Raw genomic sequence first — 20,964 nt, 5'->3', positions numbered from 1 at the left:
GTAACAAGGCAGTGTGTGGAGTTCACATGTGGTACGAAGATGGAAAGTTTAATAGGTATCTTTAAGTACCATTACATGATTTTACAGCTTGTCCCTGGCCAACAAGGGGAACCGGACCATTAAAGATGTCGTGCTAAGAAAGTACCATCTGCCAAAGCCAGCAGAGGCTGGCTGGTTGAATTAGCGGCTGGAGTCTGCAGCTGAGAGTCCTCACGGCCATTTCTTTGTTTCAGTCACCAGGAATTAACAATAGAAAGTTTAAAAAGAAAGCAGTGTCCATTTTGCTCAGCAAAGGGTATTGGAAATTCACATGGAAAGACAAACTACTTGCCTTTTTGGGATCATATTCTGACAAATAGGTTATGCGTCAAAACTTCAGGGAGAAGTTTTGGAAGAAGTTTTCCCTGTTCCCCGGGGGAACAGGAGTGGTGGTGGAAGTTCACAGCTTTGAATTTCTATCTGGGAGATTAAATCTAGACCAGATGAATGTAGACATTATAGAGGAAAATGCTGGGGACACATAGCAGCCAAACAGAGCCAAAATATAAACACAAGAAAGATATCGTTCACTGCCATTTTATTCAAGAAGAAAATACTATGAAAATCAAAATATGGTTTTATATTAATTTTCATTACAATTACTGAAGGAAAAAAAAGTCAAATTCATCTGTAACTAATAAGTCTGATCTTCAATTTCCTGTACTTTTTGTAATCAGGCACAGTACTGTGAAGGCAATTTTCAGTTTTAAATAATTCAAACTTTATCTGTGATTTGATTCATAGTCTATGTTTCCATCCTATCTTTTTCTCTTTGCCTACAAGACACTGGTCTATCATCCAAGAAATATTTTCTGAACAAGTAAGGGTGTATAACTAGCTACACTCTGGGAGGTTGTATAGAAACTGATTTTGTTTGCCACACCTTCTGTTATCCCTCCCCAGAGAGTCACCTGCCTGTGCCTCCCAGCACTTGCTCCTGGCACTTCTGAATCACCATCAGCTACGCCCTCCCCAGGGGTTTTGAAAGAGGGGGGCTGCCATCCACCAGTTACAGCAAGGAACATTTTGGCAGGGTCTTTTTCAGGCTAATTTGCCACCCATGATCATACCACAAAATTCCATTTAAAAGGTAGTTATAAGCACATCAGAAATTGTAATACTTGTTCTAAGTGACCACATTATAAACATTGGTGGATAAGACTGGAGGACTGCAATGGAGGGATGTGGGCTTTTAAGGAAGGAGGGGCAGGGAAGGCGAGGAGGGGAGCGACCTGCTGTGTGAGAACATTGGGAATGCAGAGCTCCACCTTGGGACAGGTCAGGAGTCAGTCAAGAGCTTCTGCTTCAAGATTAGTGGGCAGACCAACATGGATGCTGTTGTGGTGGGTATCTGCTATTCACTGCCTGCTCAGGAAAAAGAAGTAGGTAAGGCCTTCTGCAAACAGGTGGAAGAAGTTTAACATTCACAGGCTCTGGTCCACAAGGGGAACTTTAACCCCCCTGATACCTGCTGGAAGGACAGTCCAGCAGGGCTCAAGCAATCTAGGAGACTTTTTGAGTGCATTGCAGCCTCCTGGCACAGATAGTGGAGGAGCCAACAAGGAGAAGTGCTCTGCTGGACCTGATACTTAATGAAGAAGGAAGAACTGGTGGGGGACGTGAAAGTCAGAGGCAGCCTTGGCTGCAGTGACCATGAGATGGTGGAGGTCAGGATCCTAAGAGGAGATCGCAGGGCAAAAATCAAGACCATAGCCCTGGATTACACAAAAGCACACTTCAACCTCTTCAGAGATCTGCTTGGAAGAATCCCACGGGATACAATCCTGGAGAGAAGAGGGGTCCAGTAAAGCTGGCTGATAACCAAGGATCACCTCCTCTGAGCTCAAGAAAGGTCTGTCCTGACAAGAAGGAAATCAAGCAAATGTTGCAGGAGGCCTGCATGGATGAGCAAGTTGCTCCTAACTGGAGCTGAATCTGGCAAGGTATGAGAACAGCAACAATAAAGGATTTTACAAGCACATAAACAGCAAAAGGAAAACTAGGGAAAATGTGGGTCTGCTGCTGAAATGGGGCATGGGAACTGGTGACAAATGACACAGAAAAGGACAAGGTACTCAGTGCCTTCTTGGGCTCAGTCTTCACTAGTAAGATTGGCCTTCAGAAATCCAAGGCCCCTGAGACCAGAGAGAAAGTATGGAAAAAAGAATTACCCTCAGCGGAGGAGGGCTAAGTTAGGGAAAAGCTAAACAAACTGGACATACATAAGTCCATGGGGCCTGAAGGGATGCAAGTGCTGAGAGAACTATCTGTCACTGCAAGGACACTCTCAATTACCTTTGAAAGGTCATGGTGATTAGGGGATGTTCCCGGAAACCAGGAGAAAGCAAGTATCACTCCTATCTTCAAGAAGGGAAAGTGGGAAGATGTGGGGAATTCCAGCTTCACCTCAGTCCCTGGGAAGGTGTTGGGAGAAAATCCTCCTGGAGGGCATTTCCAAATACATGAAGGACAAGAAGCTGATCGGGAGAAGTCAGCATGGATTTACAAAGGGAAATCACACTTGTCCAACCTGATGGCCTTTACAATGAGGTCACTAGCTAGGCAGATAATGGGGAGAGCAGCTGATGTTCTTTACCTTGACTCCAGTGAAGCCGCCGTATCCCATAACGTCATCATAGACAAGCTGACAAAGTACAGGTTAGATAAGCGGACAATAATTTGGGCTGAAAACAGGCTAAACTACTGGACCCAGAGGGTTGTTATCAGTGGCACGAAGTCCAGTTGGAGGCAAGTCACTAGCTGTACCTCAGGGCTTAATACAGGGGCCAATACTGTTCAGTATTTTCATTAATGATCTGGATGATGGGTCAGAGTGCACTGTCAGGAAGTTTGCAGATGATACAAAGCTGGGAGGAGTGGCTGATACACCAGATGGGTGTGCCGCTGGTCAGAGAAACCTCTACAGGCTGGAAAAATAGGCAGAGAGGAATCTCATTAAGTTCAACAACGGTAAATGCGCAGTCCTGCCCCCGAGGAGGAACAACCCAAGCACCAGTACACTCTGGGGGCTGAGTGTCTGGAAGGCAGCTTTGCTGAGAAAGACCTTTGGGTTCTGGCAGACCAAGCTGAGCCAGCAATACATCCTCACAGCAAAAAAGACCAACAGCATCCTGCGCTGCATTAGGCAGAGCATTGGCAGCAGGTCAAAAGAGGTGACCCTTCCCTCTACTCAGCCTTAGTGAGGCTGCACCTGGAGTGGTGGGTCCGGTTCTGGGCTCCCCAGTAGAAGAAAGACATGGACTTAACTGAACTGAGTCCAGCACAGGGCCACAAAGATGATGAAGGGACTGGAACATCTCTCATATGAGGAAAGGCTGAGAGGTAGGACTCTTCACTCTGGAGAAGAGGAGACTCAGCGGATCTTATCTATGTGTATAAATACCTGATGGGAGGGAATGAAGGTGAGGGGGGCAGACTCTTCTCTGTAATGCCCACTGACAGGACAAGAGGCAATGGGCACAAATTAGAAGACATGAAATACCTTCTGACCACATGAAAACACTTTTTTACTGTGAGGGTGGTCAAACACTGCAACAGGTTGCCCAGCAAGGTTGCGGAAACTCCATCCGTGGACTGGACAACCTGCTCTACATGACACTGCTTTGAGCAGGGAGGTTGGACTAGAAGATCTCAAGAGGTCTCTTCCAGCCTAAATTATTCTGTGATTCTGTAATTCTGTCCAGTACAGCTCCAAGTGCCAGGATCAGGGCCAGAGTGCTGTCTTACCATGCTGCACTCATGGTCTTTAAGGAACACCTTTACACTGGAGCTGCTAGGGAATTATTTAAACATGACCACATTAGGAGGCAAGGAGGCTTGTTCCCGTCTGCCAACGTGGAGTTGTACCGGAGTTGTACTGTACAACTCCCATCTGGAGTTGTACTCCAATAGCTGTAGGACTACTCTGACAAAATAACTTATGGTACCAGTCCTAGACCAAACAGAACTGAGTATAGGCATCCTGACAGGTTCAGGGAGCAATTATTTCTGCAAGAGCAGGAGAGGAGAATGGGAACAGATTCAGGGGTGCAGATAACTTAGGTACATGCTCAGCAAGCTTTCTGTGTACCTCAGTCAAGGCAGAATATGACTCTGACATTGGACAGTTTGTTTTCTCATTGCTCAAAGAAGAGTGAAAGTTAGTTACCACTGGAAAAGTATGTAAATGTCTATTTAGTAGTCCGAGGCCAGAAACTTAGCAGGTGACAGTTTACATTATCACAATATGTAACGTATTAAGTCTGAAAAGGAGTTGCTCAATTTGAAAATGTAAGACTCCAAAAGCCAAACTATTATAAAAAATGGGGACTCTGAATTCTCTGAAGTAACATTGCTTTAACGAGACCTCTAACTGCACGTGTGGCCTCCATAGCTATGCATCCCCACGATGCTGAAAGGCAGGTACAGTTCATTAGCTGTTGCTATTTCAGGTGAGCTTTTGTGGGCTTGATTGCAGTATAAAGCAAGAGATGAAATAGCTTCTGAAGGTGGCTCTAATTTTTTGCACGATCTCTGCAGCTGTCTGACACAGAACTCTCTGCCAAAGCAGAAATCCAGTTTTGTTGTCCCATGCTACATCCCCCCCAAAACTGGGTTTGGTGCACTACAATGGTACTGGTGTATGTCTGAGGATCCCCACCTGTTGGAGAAATTTTCCCAGACATTTAGGACAGCTTTGGCTAAGCAGTGAATACAGACTGCAGCTGGTGAAAAGAATTGGGCTTTTTTATCTATTTCTCTATTTTGGCCTACACACTCTGAACTACTTCCAGTGACAGAAATTATTAGGTTAATGGTCCCACTTATGCTATATAAAATCAGTCTGCCTTAGAAAGGTTTTATAAAAGATTCAGATTTTAGATTCTGAAATCTCACTGGAAATCAATGACATTTGTCAGAGCCTGACTCTGTTCCCTCCATATTTACAAAACCCAACCTGATGATAAAAAATGTCAGGGGAAATTGCACTACCAACAAAACAAGATCCTGATACAACAAACATAACTTTTGTAAATTAGCGCTATAAAAACTCACATAAAGAAAAGCCTGCTCAAAAAATCAAGGTGGGTGTCATTGTCACCAGCATTTACTCTGAGAATGGAAAGATCTTAAAATTTTATTTAAAGAGGAACTGTTAAAAAAGGACACAATTTAAATGGAATGAAAAGAAGTTTTATGGGTGTTAACAGCTGAGCCCTCACAATAAGAGACATGCTAGGATAAGCTTGGGCAGATGACAGGAGAGATAACAAGGAAATCCTTCATTTTTGCTGAAGGCTACATTCCACGTGACAATTTTTTCATCTTGAATATTTACATCATCACTTGCTTTACTGTAAAGCTTCTCAGCTCATGTGCAAGCAGCTGCAGCTTCAAAATTAAGTCCTCAGTGTCCTGCAACCCAATTGTCTGCAGGAGGCATGGACTATGCAAAACTAAAACTTTATCACAACCCTGGTGGCAAATGTCCACATAAGTGAGTAACTCCGATTTCTTTGTGTCAACAAGCTTCAGTTGTGGATTTTTTTTCTCTCTTTTGCTGCTGTTGGTTTCTCAGAAGGCAATTAAATCACTGTTTGGTTTTTTTTTTAGTTTATTGACACCTGTTGCTGTGCATTGGGACCCTTAAAAATGTTTGTGATCTCTGCAGCAAAAATACATACTGTTAGTTAATTGGTAATCAGCTAGCTCAAGTTACAACACAACCTGAACACCAAAATGAGCACTGATTTTTATTCAAAAATTTTGGGTCTGGATGTGACAGCTACTGTGACATAAAGAGGTTTTAAAATATGCCTGTCCAAAGACAATTTATAAAGTATTTAAAGGAACTGCAGGTGTAAATGAAAGACAAAACAGGCACAAAGTTTTAGACCCTTTATTTTCACTTCAAAGGAGAACAGAAGGATGTACCTTTGGCCCCAACCTTCCAACTGCTTTTTTCTTCACCATGAAAATTTATGGGCACAAATTCTCCATGTAGCCCAAACCAGTAGAAAACTGAAATGAGCAGAACAGGGAGACAGCAGGAAGATAAAACAGTGAGACTGCCATTTGTGAGAGCCTCATTCTTGCCAGAATCACCCCGGATCAAAGGATGTTCTGACACCTATGAGAAAACCTCTACCATGTGGATTGCTGGAAGCTGGGAAATAGCACCTTCCCCTTTTCTTACACTCTTCTCCCATGGACATCCTCTATTGGGCTGGATGGACCCTTGCTTTGAACTTTACAGCCTGTCTTCTGCAAACCGTGTGCTCAGAAGCCATGGATCTGGAACAAAACATTCAAAAGGCTGTAATCTTGTAGGTCCTGAGTAAACAAACACCTAGGCAAAACCTTTCCCTGTTTGATCTGCAATTTTAATTCCTCCAGAAACTCTGTCAAGCATTCTCCTGAAGGGCTAGAAATATGCATGGGATTGGAGTCTTTCTAAAGCCTTTCAGTTTTCATTTCCTTTACTCCAAAAGCATACACCAAGCTAGGGGTTTAGGAACAGATCAAAAGTATTCTTGGAATCACTGACTCTACCTGTTTCTGGATCCACCAATGAACCACTGTGTAATCCAAGAAAAATCACTTCTACTCAGAATTTCCTAGCTGAATAGCTACTCATACATTACGTAGACTACTTGGTTACCTGAGCTTTGGTCTCTTGTTTGACAAATGAAATAGTAACATTTACCTTGCTTTATAGGGCTCTTCAACAATTAGATCTTTGAAAAAAATATCAACCCCAAGCCCTAAAACTCAAGAGAAAGGCAGCCATGAGATGCAACTAATTTTAAAGCACGTAAATTCTAAACAGATGTATTGTTTTAAAGCCCAAATAGTCACTGGCACTTTTCTAAAAGGTCTGATGTCATCCAGCATGTGGTTTGGAAGTGTCTCCATTGCTGAGTATTATAGCTTCAAGCTTTAGAGATTTGTCTATTAGAGGGCTGAGTTCTTTCTATTAAGGCTGATTAGAGCTGATGCTGTATAAATAATAATTACCATTATTTCACCATGCTAACGTTGACAGTATACATTTATTGGTAAACTATAATGTTTCTCAGTTCAGCTGAACATCCGCTTCTTAAAAGAAAAGGTACTTTTTTCCATATCCAGATGAGAGTTTTGTCTTTCAAAGACAAGCTGTTCATTGTCCTCTCTTTCCTCTTCCAACTATTAACAGACTTTGATCATTCCCTTCTTGATCATCTCTGATTCCAGAGGTCTCGGCAACCTTCCTTTTGTTTCTCATGAGTCAAAGTGCCACTGATTCACATTATGAGAGGAAATACAAGTTTCCACTGTATATTTTCAAGCATATGAAAGGGCGCAGCCCCCCTGATGTGATGTTCCTCAGACATGTGACTCACTGTGAGATGGAAAGAAGAAAAATATCCTCTGTGTCAGCACTGTCATTAAAGCCTGTTTCACTCCATACTGTATTGGTGAGATGCTCTGAGTATTTGTCAGGTCTTTTCTAATCTTTGAATTTGCTGTAACTGGATTTTTCTGCTCAGTCATACAAAACAGTCACCCACCAGGTACCGTGGCCTGCATTTACTCCCTATTCCCAGGATTCTAAGCATGGCTCAGAGGATTTTCCAAGAAAAGCAAAACTTTTGAAAAGGAAGACTCATGAAATACTACAGACATCTGTGTTTTAGGAAATTCCTAAATCCGTTTGCATGTGGAGGCACCAACTACTGCGGTGCATCATCTGCTGGAGAGCATCTTGTGTCAGTCATCAGGGAAAATGGAACAATTTAGACCTTGGCTTTCTGGTTTTCTCTACTTCAAAACAATTCTTTGCGGTTGAATGTGTAACCACAAGACTTTGGGTCTCATATGAACAGTGTCAGACACTGAAAATTATTTGATATTTCCACAGTCCATATGCCGCGCATGTAAGTTTTGTGGCACACAGTCTAGTATAACCAAAGAATTTTTACTGTAAGAGTTGTTCATCCCTGTGACACAGAGCTTACAACTCAGCCTGAGAATGACTGTCAGGCTGCAGAGCCTTTCTCTGGGCACCCTGTCGTTAATGTGAGTTACAGCATAACAACAGTTGTCTGGTATCTCACAGTGCACTGCTTAGGCACACGGAAGCTACATTGACCATCAATGCAGGAGAAGGAAAGTTTGTTGCTTTAATTAAGAGGGCTTATGCAGTTCTGTCCACACAGCTGGTAGAAGGTAAGAGTGAAGATAACTATTCCACATTACTTCTGTGACTCATCGGATCTCTCTGCAGGACAAGCGCTTGTCCTGTCACAGCAACATTGATGAGATTGGCCTTCATCTTTTGGCTTCAAATGCCGAAAGGCATACGCAGGATGCACATTTTGTTTCCTGTTTCACTGCAAGCAGTTCTTGGACTGCATTGACTGATGGGTTCCAGTCAAAACCGCCCAGCTTATGGGGAAAAAAAGACAAACAATTATGCCAGCAGCTACATATGTTAAGAGAAGAATGAAAGAGAACATCAAGGAAATTCCAGCTTCTGTTGTATATCTGTGCAATTCCAACAGTCAAATAGTAAGTAGATTTTTGCAGGGGTAACAGTGCTGTGTAGAGGTATCTTGAGGGCAGATGGGAGACTTGATGGAGTTCTACAGTGCTTAAAAACCATGAACATGTAAAGTTGTACATGTCACATGTACAGTCACAGGACAGTTGTTTCAGGAGCAAGTAAGTGAGCCACATAGACAGACAAGCTTGCATGCACCACTGGACTGAAAAACACAGCTCACAATTATCAAGGAAAAAAAAACCTTTACTCACCACCTACAGACATGCCTTGTGTTGGTCATATAGAAGTGTTTGCATTGCAGCTGTGGAAGGCCAGCAGCCAGTACTTAGCGACTTCTGCTTGGATTTCTCCAGGACATTAACAAAGGTGTATGAAAGCATTTTATCCCTGCTTGGATAGACCCATAGAAGCATGGGGTCTTCTATGGGTCTGGATGGAGAGGAACAACCTACCAAAGCTTTTAATTTTTGTTTTAGTTTTCCTGAAGTCAGGCGGTCCCCCAGCACGTAACAATCGGCAGTGATAGAATCAAAGCACATGTGCACTCCATTAAAGCATGGGGCATAAGCTGACAAGTATCCATTTCTGTTCTGTTGTACAAGTGTTTTCAGTTCTTTATTTCCTACCACTCAGTGTGGATCTACACACACACAAATACACTTCAAAACAACTGTGCTGCTTACTGTTTGAAGTATCCATTAGCAAGGATATTGCAGAAAATGTGTTTTGGGAGCATTACAGCACAACTGGCTAATATGAACAATTCTACACTCAAACCCTATTTTTGATAGGAAAATAATTAACCATTTAAAAATGCCTTGCTCATTACAGAAACATAAAATGAAGAAACATGTTTTACAGCAGTTTCGCTAATTAATATATGTGTACACTCCCAAACCATTTAATGGAGTATTTCTTGCTTTACCACTGTTGGATGCTAGCTGGCATCAGCAGCACATGCCTGGTTTAACTAGAGAAAAAGCAATGAGGTATATTACATGATGGTAAGACAAGGTAAAGTAAGGCCCATCCTTGTTATACATGTTCTGATCAAAGATCCTGATGACCTGCAAGTACCAGTAAAAACAAGAGGGATGCTTTGTATTACCCCTAAGTATGACTACTAAGCAAAATACCTGTATTGGCTTGAACACGGAGGAATTCTGATAACTGGCATTCATACTGATTCATATCATACTAGATTTACACCTGTGTAATAAAACAGGGTTTGATCCATTAATTTTAAGATCACTGAATGTGAACTGGTTGATTTATGATGTCTAATAAATAACTACTGAGTTGCACATAAACCCAAAGTTTTTGCAGGTACCCTCCAGTGTTTAAAAAAAAAAAGTTAAGATCATATGACTTAAAGATTAACTTTAGATCCAATCCCTATTTTATTAATCTCCATTTTTTTCTGCTAGGCCAATGCTAGGCTTGCTTCAGCCAAATAGAGATCACCAACTGTGAATCCTGTGTGGCGATGGTAGCTTGGTAGCTATGACAAAAGATACTAGCAAACTCTACTCCATTACTGAGCCAATGATGATTTGAACTTGCTTTCAAGAGTAATTCAGCCTTTCCTGAATGTAGAAGATAGTCAAGCTTAAATGTGTTCCATTTTAATGAATGGCTGAATGACTCTAACACAGTCTTGTGGAACAGAAACTACAAGCCTTGGTCCCCTCTGCTGAGAACAAAGGGACAGTGAATAAGCAGGAGGTTTGAGCGTACTGTAGAAAAGTTGTTCTAACAAAATGAACGTTGTCCTTAATGGTGCAAAGACTGGCCTCTGCTTTTTTCTCCTCCTCTACCTCCTAAGCAACCTTATATACTTGTGTTCAGGGTTGCACCAACTTACATTTAAAAAAAAAAAAGAAAAAATTAAAAAGAGACTATTGTCCTTCCTACTTTATGCCTGCTATCTGTTAAGCTACCAGGCCTCTCAACATCCTTAAGAATCAATACAGTAAAAGGAATACAGCTACCTTCTTCAAGTTCACATCAGAGTCAAGATTTCAAATCTTTTTCTTCAATGTACTAAATAGCTAAGGCACTGACTATTGGCAATCCCCTGCGTGAGGGACTACAGTGGCCCACATACCACAGAAACAGTGAACCCAACAACCACAAAGTTAAAGAGAAGCCACTCTGAGACTCTGAAATAAACTACCAGAACCATCATCATTATTCCCAGCTTTCACTTTTTTGGTATGGCCTTTTCCAATATAAACACATGCAAACACACTCATGAAGAAAAGATAAACCGTAAGATGCAGCCATGTAGACAAGGGCTAGTCATGTCATGTGCAGCACTACCAGTGAGTGTTCAGCTGAAGAGTAGTCAAACCAATCTGGTGCAGAAAAATCAATTCTAGCAGAAGCCATGCTAAACAGCTTTTCTCTGGGAATAATTTTTCTTCCCACAATCTCTTGCTGACTTTTGTTTGTCCAAGCATGTAAGCTCCTCAAGGCAGAGAACTTCTGCATAACTAGGCACAGACATGTACTACTACAGTTGTCTTTATTGGTAAGCACACAAGTGACTTAATCACAATTATAAATAATACTGATAAGAAAGTTTGATGGTTTTCTCTGCAGCATTATCAGGATGAATGCTGTGCTTACAAATGTTTCAGATTATCTGAATATGTCATTCTTGCTTTTGTTTTTAAAGAGTAAAGAACCATAGAATCATTTAGGTTGGAAAAGATCCTTAAGATCATCGAGTCCAACCATTAACCCAACACCACCAAGTCCACCACTAAACCATGTCCCTAAGCACCACATCTACATGTCCTTTAAATACCTCCAGGGATGGTGACTCAACCACTTCCCTGGGCAGCCTGTTCCAATGCTTGACAACCCTTTCGGTGAAGAAATTTTTCCTAATATCCAATTTAAACCTTCCCTGGCACAACTTGAGGCCATTACCCCTCGTCCTATCACTTGCTACTTGGGAGAAGAGACCTACACCCACCTCGCTACAACCTCCTTTCAGGGAGTTGTAGAGAGCGATAAGGTCTCCCCTCAGCCTCCTTTTCTCCAGGCTAAGCAACCCCAGTTCCCTCAGCCGCTCCTCATAAGACTTGTTCTCCAGACCCTTCACCAGCTTCGTTGCCCTTCTCCGGCCATGTTCCAACATCTCAACATCCTTCTTGTAGTGAGGGGCCCAAAACTGAACACAGTATTCGAGGTGCGGCCTCACCAGTGCCAAGTACAGGGGCATGATCACTTCCCTACTCCTGCTGGCCACACTATTTTGATACAAATGCTCACACATGGCTTTTATCAACCTAAGGGGTTTTTAACCATGTATTTTTCAATACATATTTGACTTTCCTCCAAAAAATATCTATAAAAGACATGAGGATGTAATTTAAAAGAAACTAACGAGTTTTCTCCTGTTAAGGTTTCTAATTTTGCTCTATTTAAATAGTCTATGTGAATCTAGAAGGCCAAAATTCTATTTAAAAGAAGGTGATCAAACTTAAAGGCAGTATTGGTGCATATACCTCTGGCTGAAGCAAAGACCTTGCCCTTGCTTTAGGCTTTCCAGAAGTTCCCTTAGAACCACACTACTGTAGCACTCCAGCTGTTCCACAGTGAAGTTAAACTGAGATTGTACTTTAAACAGGACTAAATTATTTTCTTTTCATACTTCTATGACCACACTTTATTCTGATGATTGTTACCACATGTCTGGGGCAGCTGAAGACCCTACAGACATATGTGTCTTCCTTTGGCTGCATAAAACATTCCCAAAAAGTACCAGCATTGTCCTCAAAAGGTTGATCTTAAGGATGAAAATACTTTGTGGGAGTAGGGACTACCATGAATTTTCTACAATATTTCTGAGCTTAAATAACAACTTAAATTTGGCAAAATAAACACAGGCAAAAATGGGGCAGCTGAAGACCCTACAGACATATGTGTCTTCCTTTGGCTGCATAAAACATTCCCAAAAAGTACCAGCATTGTCCTCAAAAGGTTGATCTTAAGGATGAAAATACTTTGTGGGAGTAGGGACTACCATGAATTTTCTACAATATTTCTGAGCTTAAATAACAACTTAAATTTGGCAAAATAAACCCAGGAAAAAATTAGCCACTATGAAAGTTGATATCTGTGAGTCTTTTTTTGTCCAGGTTCCAAAAAACAAACCAGCAAAGTCATTATGATCTGTCAATGCTACTCCTACACATATTCTGCTTTGCAGCATATCAGACAAAGTCTGTTTTATAAGGTTTCAAATAAGGAGCTATTCTCCTTGTTCATCAGGGAAAGGAATGCACACAACACTGTGGAATGCAGACTACTCAGTTCACACAAACCCACTTTCCAAGGCAAAGCATGTTCAAGGTATCAAATTTCCCACACTTTGGAGTTGGGCACAAGCTCAGCCCCAGTGTGCCATAGCCTTCACACACTGTAGACATCAGCCCTGCTGTGAAGGCGGCTAAAAAGAGGTCACAAGTTCAGTTAGGGTAGAAGCCGTGATTGTGGAGCTGCAGATCCTCTGAGAGACTAATTCAAGTAATGTCCCACAGCGTATGCAATCACAATGTGCTGGAGAGCTAAATTCCTCGTGAACAAGGGACCTGGCAGCTACAGTAGAGATCACTCCAGTTCCCAGGTGGGTCACCAATTCTTGCAGTTGTTCCATACTTCTTTCTTTCTCCCAAAGCAGTATCAGAGTGAGCAGAGATCCTGAAACCTTTCAGCCTTTGCAGAGCCAGCTAACACATCCCTCTCTCCCCATGATTAGACCATTAAATAACAATGTCTCTCCTTCCATGTCCCTAGTTAAGTTTTTATTCCTTTTTTTTTTTTAAGTTTCTGTAGCATGGAGAATGGAAGAAGAGATCTGCTGAGACCTGCTTTTCTACATGTTAGTAAAAGTGCTTTTTAACCCTTAATGATTGCCATAATACAGAAAACCTAGCATATGAGGCATCAGCCCTCAAATATGCATTCTCCAGGTGAGGCAGCATTCATTCATATCAGCAGTGCCAAATCCTTTTCATGGAAAAGCAGATTATGCTAAAGAATTTGCACTTACTTTCCATTGCACATATTTTCTATTGTTATCAGAACTAGGCTGAAGAATGAGTTAATTTATATGTCTGAGCTGGAAGCAGACCTGTATGTTCCTCAAATGACACATCTAGCATCAGATCAAGAGGGTACACTGGGGAAGACAGCTGGGGAGGATAGCTTTGGGAGCAGTCACCTGTCAGTCAACAATGAATGGGCTTGAGGATTGTCTAAGACAACTCCTAAGCGTCAGTCCCTGTTCTTGTGTAAGCAGAATGCCTAGACTAATCAAGGCATTTTAGATACCAGACAAAAATAGGGAATCAAATTGCTCCAAAGTACAATCAGTCAGCAAGAAAGCAATGCAATGCTAAGAAGGCCAGATAGATAGCTGTCTAGTAAAACTGCATCACTCACCATACAGATGGGGCCAATACAATTTTTATCAATCTTCTTTGATGGTACTCTTGAAGTGTACTAGGTTTGAGGGTTGATTCATCTGTTAGCTTAGTTTACATAGAAGCATCTGTTAGATCCTGAACCACAGGAACAGGAAAAAGAGGGAGGAAGCTCTGACATATAATTGAGTTGTAAAATATCTACCTGACATTCTCCAGGCACATATATTTCAAGATGCCAAACTTTCTAAAAGGACAGCTGTGCTGCTGCTATAACTCTGCTGTAACATACATATATGCACAGAATTCACAACATTTAATGACTAGAGGAAAGCTACAGCCATACAATTGTCTATGTCTTGCAGAATTTTCTTTATTTCATTTACACAAGAGATTAACTCAAAGCTCTTGGCAAGCACATCCATGTGCTGAAGGAGGGACCAAGGAAGGGCAGCAACAGTGAAAAGAAACTAAGTATTACAAAACAAAATTCTTCTTTAGCCCAAATCCAGCATTGGTCTGACAGGTGTAAAGATCAAGCAGAAAGGACTGTGGAATTTACAACAGTCTTCAGCTAGTAGCCTACAGCTATATGCATCCACCACGGTGTGATTGCATGACCAGCTAACAGCCAGCAATCTGACCCCTCCCTTCAGCCCCTGGCAAAGCTTTGTCTTAAAATAAAAGAAAGAAACCAGCTGTAGAGATTGTATATTTTTTTATTGCAGGGCGAGTGTGCATGAAGCAATGGCAGTTCCTAGATGTTGCAACTGCAATGGTGGCAAAGAATGAAGAAGTATACACAGCAAATGCCCGCAAACGCCACTTTGCCCACACCACGGGCACCTCCTCATACTTTGGAAGAGCAATAAGAAAGGGACAGTTGTATGACAAAGTCAATGACATCAAACACTCTCCCCACATTTCTACAGGCTGTATTGTGAAGAGGCCTTCGCTCAGTAAAAGTAGTTGAGGAGTCTCTATTCACACCCACCAGTCAGCTGCTCCCCTGCCCCTGCAGAAAAGTGTCCCAAGTGGTAACTATTATTACTGGCTAGAAAACCAGAAAAATCCTACCACAATATTAGTAAGAAACAACTGAAAAAAAGTTTAGTTCTTTATTTAGTGGTTGTTTTGAATCACATCCACAAGGGTACTCCGGAGTCTTGGTCTGCTTTTGTAGATGCATTGTGGTGACATATTGGGCTCCTCTTTTGGAAGTAGTGTCACACACATGCTCTGTGCAAAAACTCTGAAGCTACCAGCTACCAAAATTTACTAGTTAAGCATGGACTAGGCAGTGCATTTCTAAAGATACATTAATTTTTCAGCCAAAGTTCTAGGCTTTAAACACTTTAAAACTATGTTTTCATTTTGATCAGCCATAACTAGGCTATTTGATTACAGTAACTTAATAACCTTTGAAATCCTCCTCTACAAAAACTCTCATAGCTTAAAAGTGATTTTGTACTTCCATTAAATGCCAAATTGCAGCTTCTTAAACTGCTTAATCGGTTTCTAATCAATTTAGCTCTTGCTCTTGAAGCAGCCTGTCAGCGCAGAAATTAGAACTAAGAATCACAGGATAGTTCAGGCTGGCACAGATTTTGGGAGGTCTGCATCCCAGCTTTCTGCTTTATATAGCCATCAGATGAGATCAGGTTGCTCAGGGCTTTGTCCAGCCTGGTCTTGAAAACCCCAAAGGATGGAGACAGCACAACCTCTCTGGGCCCCCTCTCAAGTGCTTTATTGTCCTCATTGGGAAAAGTTTTTCTTTATGTCAAGTCAAAGAAGTTCATGTTCTTGTTTATTTCAGCAGAACACTCTGTCTTCTCACTGTCTTCTCATTTCAAACTATGGACCTGATGAAGAAATCACGTGGTGACGTTCTCTGGCCTGTGTTATGCTGGAGGTCAGATTAGAATAAATGAAATAATCCCCTGTGGCCTTAAATTTCTGGATATCTTTCCCAGAGACGCTTACAACAGAAAAACCCATTCCATTCACTGAAAATCCAAACAAGACAGAATTACTCCCAATTTAAGGCTGCAATGAGGAGAAGAAAAAACCTAAGGCAACTGAATTTGTCTTGTTTGGGAATCAGGGCCTGAAGGGAGCACAGCAGTAGAGAGCTGCTTGCGTTCTTAGCTCCTTTTTTGACACTGCCCAAACACATACCATGAAAGCTGACAATTGCAGTTCACCAAAAACTGCAGCTGTCCCAAGGATCAACTGCTTCCCACTCCAAATGATTTCTTCAGCCTGTTTACCAAAAAGCACAGAAATAAAAAAAGTGGGGGGGGGGAAGGTACTTCTGAGGCTATGGAGTATTTAAGTTGTCCATATGAGCCTGGGAAATATATCCCTTGAAAAGTGTTTTAATAGTGAGACTACTAGGTGCCTGGAAGAGCAACTAGTATTTACTGGAGAAAGAGAGTTTACCCTAAAGCTAAATAAAACTCCAGCACACTACAAAAATTCATGCTGGGGACTAATATGGATAGCTTCATCAGAGTGGCCTGAGCAGGCATACAGAGTGAACTCTCCTCCGTTCTGTTTCTGAATTCCCACTCAGTGAGGGCTGAGACAGGTCAGAGTGTATCTGTGGTTACATACAGAACTTGTTTCCAGAGCTGTCAGCCTCTTACATGCCTTAAATCCACTTAAAACAGATAAAGGAAATTGAGAATAATGGAAATAAGAACAAGGACATACTCATGTCTAAAATTCTCTACAGGCTGTGAGGCTGTTTTACAAAGACAGTCCTTAAAGCTTTGCTATACAAAGAAGTGGTCCTAATATTCAGCACCTGGTTTTGTCACCTGCACACAAGTCTTGACATCTCTTCCAATTCCTATACCAGCTCCCTTTTCTCCTGCCAGCCAGTTTAGTGAGAATGGCTGGAGGAACAGGGTCTTTACCAGCAAATGAACAGACCAGAATGACTGGAGAAAGCAGAGGGGAAATAGCACCAGACCACAGGAAGTACAGAGGCTGGTAAGTGGCCAGAGGTCATCGTGCCAATGTAAACACCGGGAGGGTTAAATATAACATTCATAACAATGTATAACTCAACTGCATTTGTGTTTTTTTTTTTTTAAAGCACAGAGGAACACCACCACCACAAAAAAAAAGCCCACCAAGCCCGGCTATCCCTATCCCAAAATGATTTTCCTTGAAAGTAGCTCCTCAGTGAAAGCTGTGCTTAATCACAGTTCTTGAACTCCCTTTTTAGATAGTTTGCAAGAGATATGTTGAATGAAAGAGGACAAGTTTAATAGGATTAAGCTGAGAAAAATGTGTTCAAGTTTCTGTGGACAGCTCCTACGAATCCCACTCTGGATCTCTTCACCAAACTCATTTGCTAATGGAAAGGTCAGCCCAAATCTCATCCGCTGGACATACACTTTTTACAGAACAATTCTCCGCAGACCATATGCTACAAAGATTCAAAGCAATATATTATTCTCTTTAAGTTACAGCCACTCAATGCTTTAAAATTGTTGTACTATTAGTAAGGACATACCTAAGCCTGTTTCATTTTCACATCTGAGTATATAATCTTTCAACATCTATTTCAACTGCTTTGAAGAATGAACAATTGTCATTTTCACCGTCATTAATTCCTCTGAACGAAAATAGTGGTTTGCATTAATACCAAGCCTATGATACATCTAACCAAAGGCTGCTGCAGAACAGGTAGGAACAAACAGTATCCAACACAATAACAAAGCTTCTCTCTCTGATCAATTGTGAAAAGCAAAACGTGTAACAATATACATGCTGAGTGACTGCATTTCATTCAACAGCTTTACAAGCAGTACTCAGACAGGCTGGCAGGTAGTATCATCTCCATTTTACAGATAGGGGATTGATATACAAAGAAATCAGAAAGATTCCCTTGAAAGAAAAGTAATTTACCCAGGAACAGACCCAAAATTCCCTTTGACCATTTTGGGTGTCTAAGTAAGGACTTGCTGAGAGAAGAGGTACCCAGAATGCCAAAATCAACGCAGTGTGCATCTGTTTCTGAATTGTAAGATCTAAGGCCTGCTAAGCAATTTTACCAACAGTTTCATACCACAAATTGGTGAATCAAGAAGATAATCAGAAGTGTGCAGATGGCTACTATGGTATCTGTGACAAAGGCTCAAGAGGAGGGGAGAGCGGAATACGGATGCAAGTGCTGCTCTATGGAATAATGCTCCAAAGGGTATCTACAAAATCTCTTTATGGGGCTGTCCAGTCATCTTGGTCTGTAATACAACCATGGCGCAGTCATATAATACATGTAATACAACCATGGCGCATGGCCACTCCATGAAGGCTCAAGCAGGCTTCTCCCCTTTCTTTGGGTCAATTCAGAGTGAGACGAAGATTTTTCACACACATCAAGCATTCCTGTTCTGACTTGTATCAAGAGTCCAGCCCCATTCTAGAGACCACAGGTCTTTCCCCTTCCTCAGTTTCTTCAGATTTGATTTGATCTACAACAGCAGGAGCTGCTGGGAGGAGAAAAACAGTAGATTGAGGATATTTACTAATTTCATTCTTAGGCTTAAAATAGGTAAGCCTTCAAGACAAAGTTCCTCCAGATATATCTTACTACAAACATGAGGGGGGAGCATCTAGAGCTGAAAGCTTGTGTGTTACAGATTATTTGTTCGTTCAGTAAAGCCCATCAGCATGCCAGTGTACTATCTGCTCCCCATGCTTGCAGACAGACCACATTCTGCATATGGAAACTGCAAGAGCACAGAGTAGTATTGGAATACTCCAAGATGGAAACTTGGTATAAAAAAAAGCCTGTAGAAATATCAATGGAAGCAGAAATCACATACTTCACTGCACCTTCAACCCACCTTCAATTCCAAAAATCATTCACCCTAAAGAAACATAAAACAACAAATGCTTGAGAAATCAAACCCATTTTTCACTACATAAAATATATGGTACTTTCTTTGAAATCCTCCTTCTTCTTACTGTGCTGCAAAGTCCAGATTAAAAGCTATAGTTACTGCCTTCTTTCTTCCTATTAGTGCAGAAAAGAAAAGTGATAGGAACTGGGAAACAAACTACAAGTTTGTCCAGACAAATAGCTGTCAAGGCCAAGAATAAGGTATTTCAAAGGTCAGGAAATACTGATAGACACAAACTCTTGATGTATTGTCTACCAATTAGCCGCAGGTCCTAGCTGCATATAAACTGCAAAATATTAGGCTGAACTAATTTTAACAGAGCATTCTTGTTTGTTACTCAACTGGGCCAAGTACTTATATATAACATCTCACATTTCTTACAGCAAGCTCCCAGCTTTCCCACTTGCAAGAACTGAATCAGGACTCATTAACTAAAACTGCTAAAAATTACATAAGTATACTGACATCTCTAAGGTATAACATCCTGTCTTTTTTTATTACCTGCAGCCACAGCTAAAGATTTAGGCTGTCTACACTACACAATGCACTCTTCTGCAAAGTCCTCCTCATCCAGAGGGAACTATTCCAGCAAAGATACCTCCACCTACTTGCCCCACTCTTCAGGAAAACTAACTATAGTATTATAAAAGGAAAATTGTGCTGCCTTTAACAGCTCTCTCATCTGGGCTGTCTGGTTAAACCATAGCAAAGCTTGTTAGTTATATATAGTCTTAGAAACAGTAATTTGGACAATAATTCACTTCCCAATTTGTCAGTTTTGGATGGGAAGTCAAGAAAGGGTGGGAGGGCAGAGTCCACTGCATTCCTGACTCTCCACTGCCTTGTACTGCGCACAGCTGTACACACTTCGAAGGGAGGATATCACTCTAATTAGGCTTTGCTTTCCATCCATTCCGCATCTGCCTAACTGGCCAGGCAAAGTGCAAAGCAATGCAAACTTGATTAGCTTTCAACAAGCTAATAATGCAATGCTGACCACACTTAGTGATTAACCTGAGAGGCTTACCAGGGACAAATGCCTAGAATGAAAACATTTTAGGCTAACAAACCCCATATCTAGCAGCTACAGTTAACTTTTCATACATTTCACACTATTCCTGCAAGATACCCTCCTCCTCCCCACCTGCTTGTTTAAAGGCTTGAATTTCACAATCCCTAAAAATGAGGGTGGGAAGAGAACATGCTTAGTACACAGAATGAAAGGCAGTTTATGCTTTAGGACTTCTTCCTCGCACTTACCTACACTCGTAGGAAATATATCCTCATTGTTGATTTGCACCTCGATCCAGTCCATGAGAAGATTCATATATTGGGGTGCTGGCAACGCTGTGGGCTTCTTGTACTTCATATCGTCCTGCCACCGGTACTCGTACTTAGGGCCTCCAGACATCACTGGGCAGGTCCTCTCTGTGCAGAACTCACAGATAGTTCCATAAATGAGGTTGATCCTATTGAAGAAGTCAACAACATGGACAGCCACCCAGTCATTTTGGTCTTCTCCGCTGGGCAACTGCACAGCCGCTTTCAAGTCCACGCCTGAGTTCAGAGAGGCCTGTGCTCGTTTGTGAAGTTCAAACCTCTGGGTTCCAGGTTCAAACTTGCGTTTTGGGCGGAAAGTCTTATCTTTATTAAAGACTTGCTTGAGTGCTATGGACATGTCTGCTAATCTTCTGCTCTGCAGCAGCTGGCAGAAAAGCACGGCTGAGATTTAGTGCAGGTATCTGAAAACAGTTGCTCCCTATCACAGGTCCTCCAGGCCCTGTTCTTTTTCTCAGAGAAGCTTGTATCAACTTCAGAGCAGTCTACTAGCTCTTCCTCTTGAAAGCCTTTCCAAAAGGCTTCATGTCCCTAAGGATATGGAAATAATATACATTAGTGTTAAGCTCAAGGCTGGCCCTGTCACACTTTGTTACTGTTTTACCATCATTTTCTAGTAATTATGAGCTGAAAAGCAAATATATAACAAGCTAGCCTTAAAAATTGGCCAACAGCTAACCTG

General features: G+C 41.6%; 1 protein-coding gene across 1 annotated transcript in view; it reads right to left on the bottom strand.

The window, feature by feature from the left end:
• Positions 1 to 20,628, bottom strand: part of MOB3B (MOB kinase activator 3B) — a 76,492-nt gene extending 55,864 nt beyond the window's left edge. Inside the window, exon 1 of the mRNA XM_009328991.1 lies at positions 20,205 to 20,628. Coding sequence (XP_009327266.1) covers positions 20,205 to 20,622 — 418 coding nt within the window. The 5' untranslated portion in view covers positions 20,623 to 20,628. The remainder of the gene's footprint in view (positions 1 to 20,204) is intronic.
• Between the last annotated feature and the right edge of the window lie 336 nt (positions 20,629 to 20,964).

Source organism: Pygoscelis adeliae, unplaced genomic scaffold, assembly GCF_000699105.1.
Source record: "Pygoscelis adeliae isolate BGI_AS28 unplaced genomic scaffold, ASM69910v1 Scaffold127, whole genome shotgun sequence".
Taxonomy (NCBI): Eukaryota; Metazoa; Chordata; class Aves; order Sphenisciformes; family Spheniscidae; genus Pygoscelis; species Pygoscelis adeliae.
This window is presented reverse-complemented; position numbering and strand designations above follow the sequence as displayed.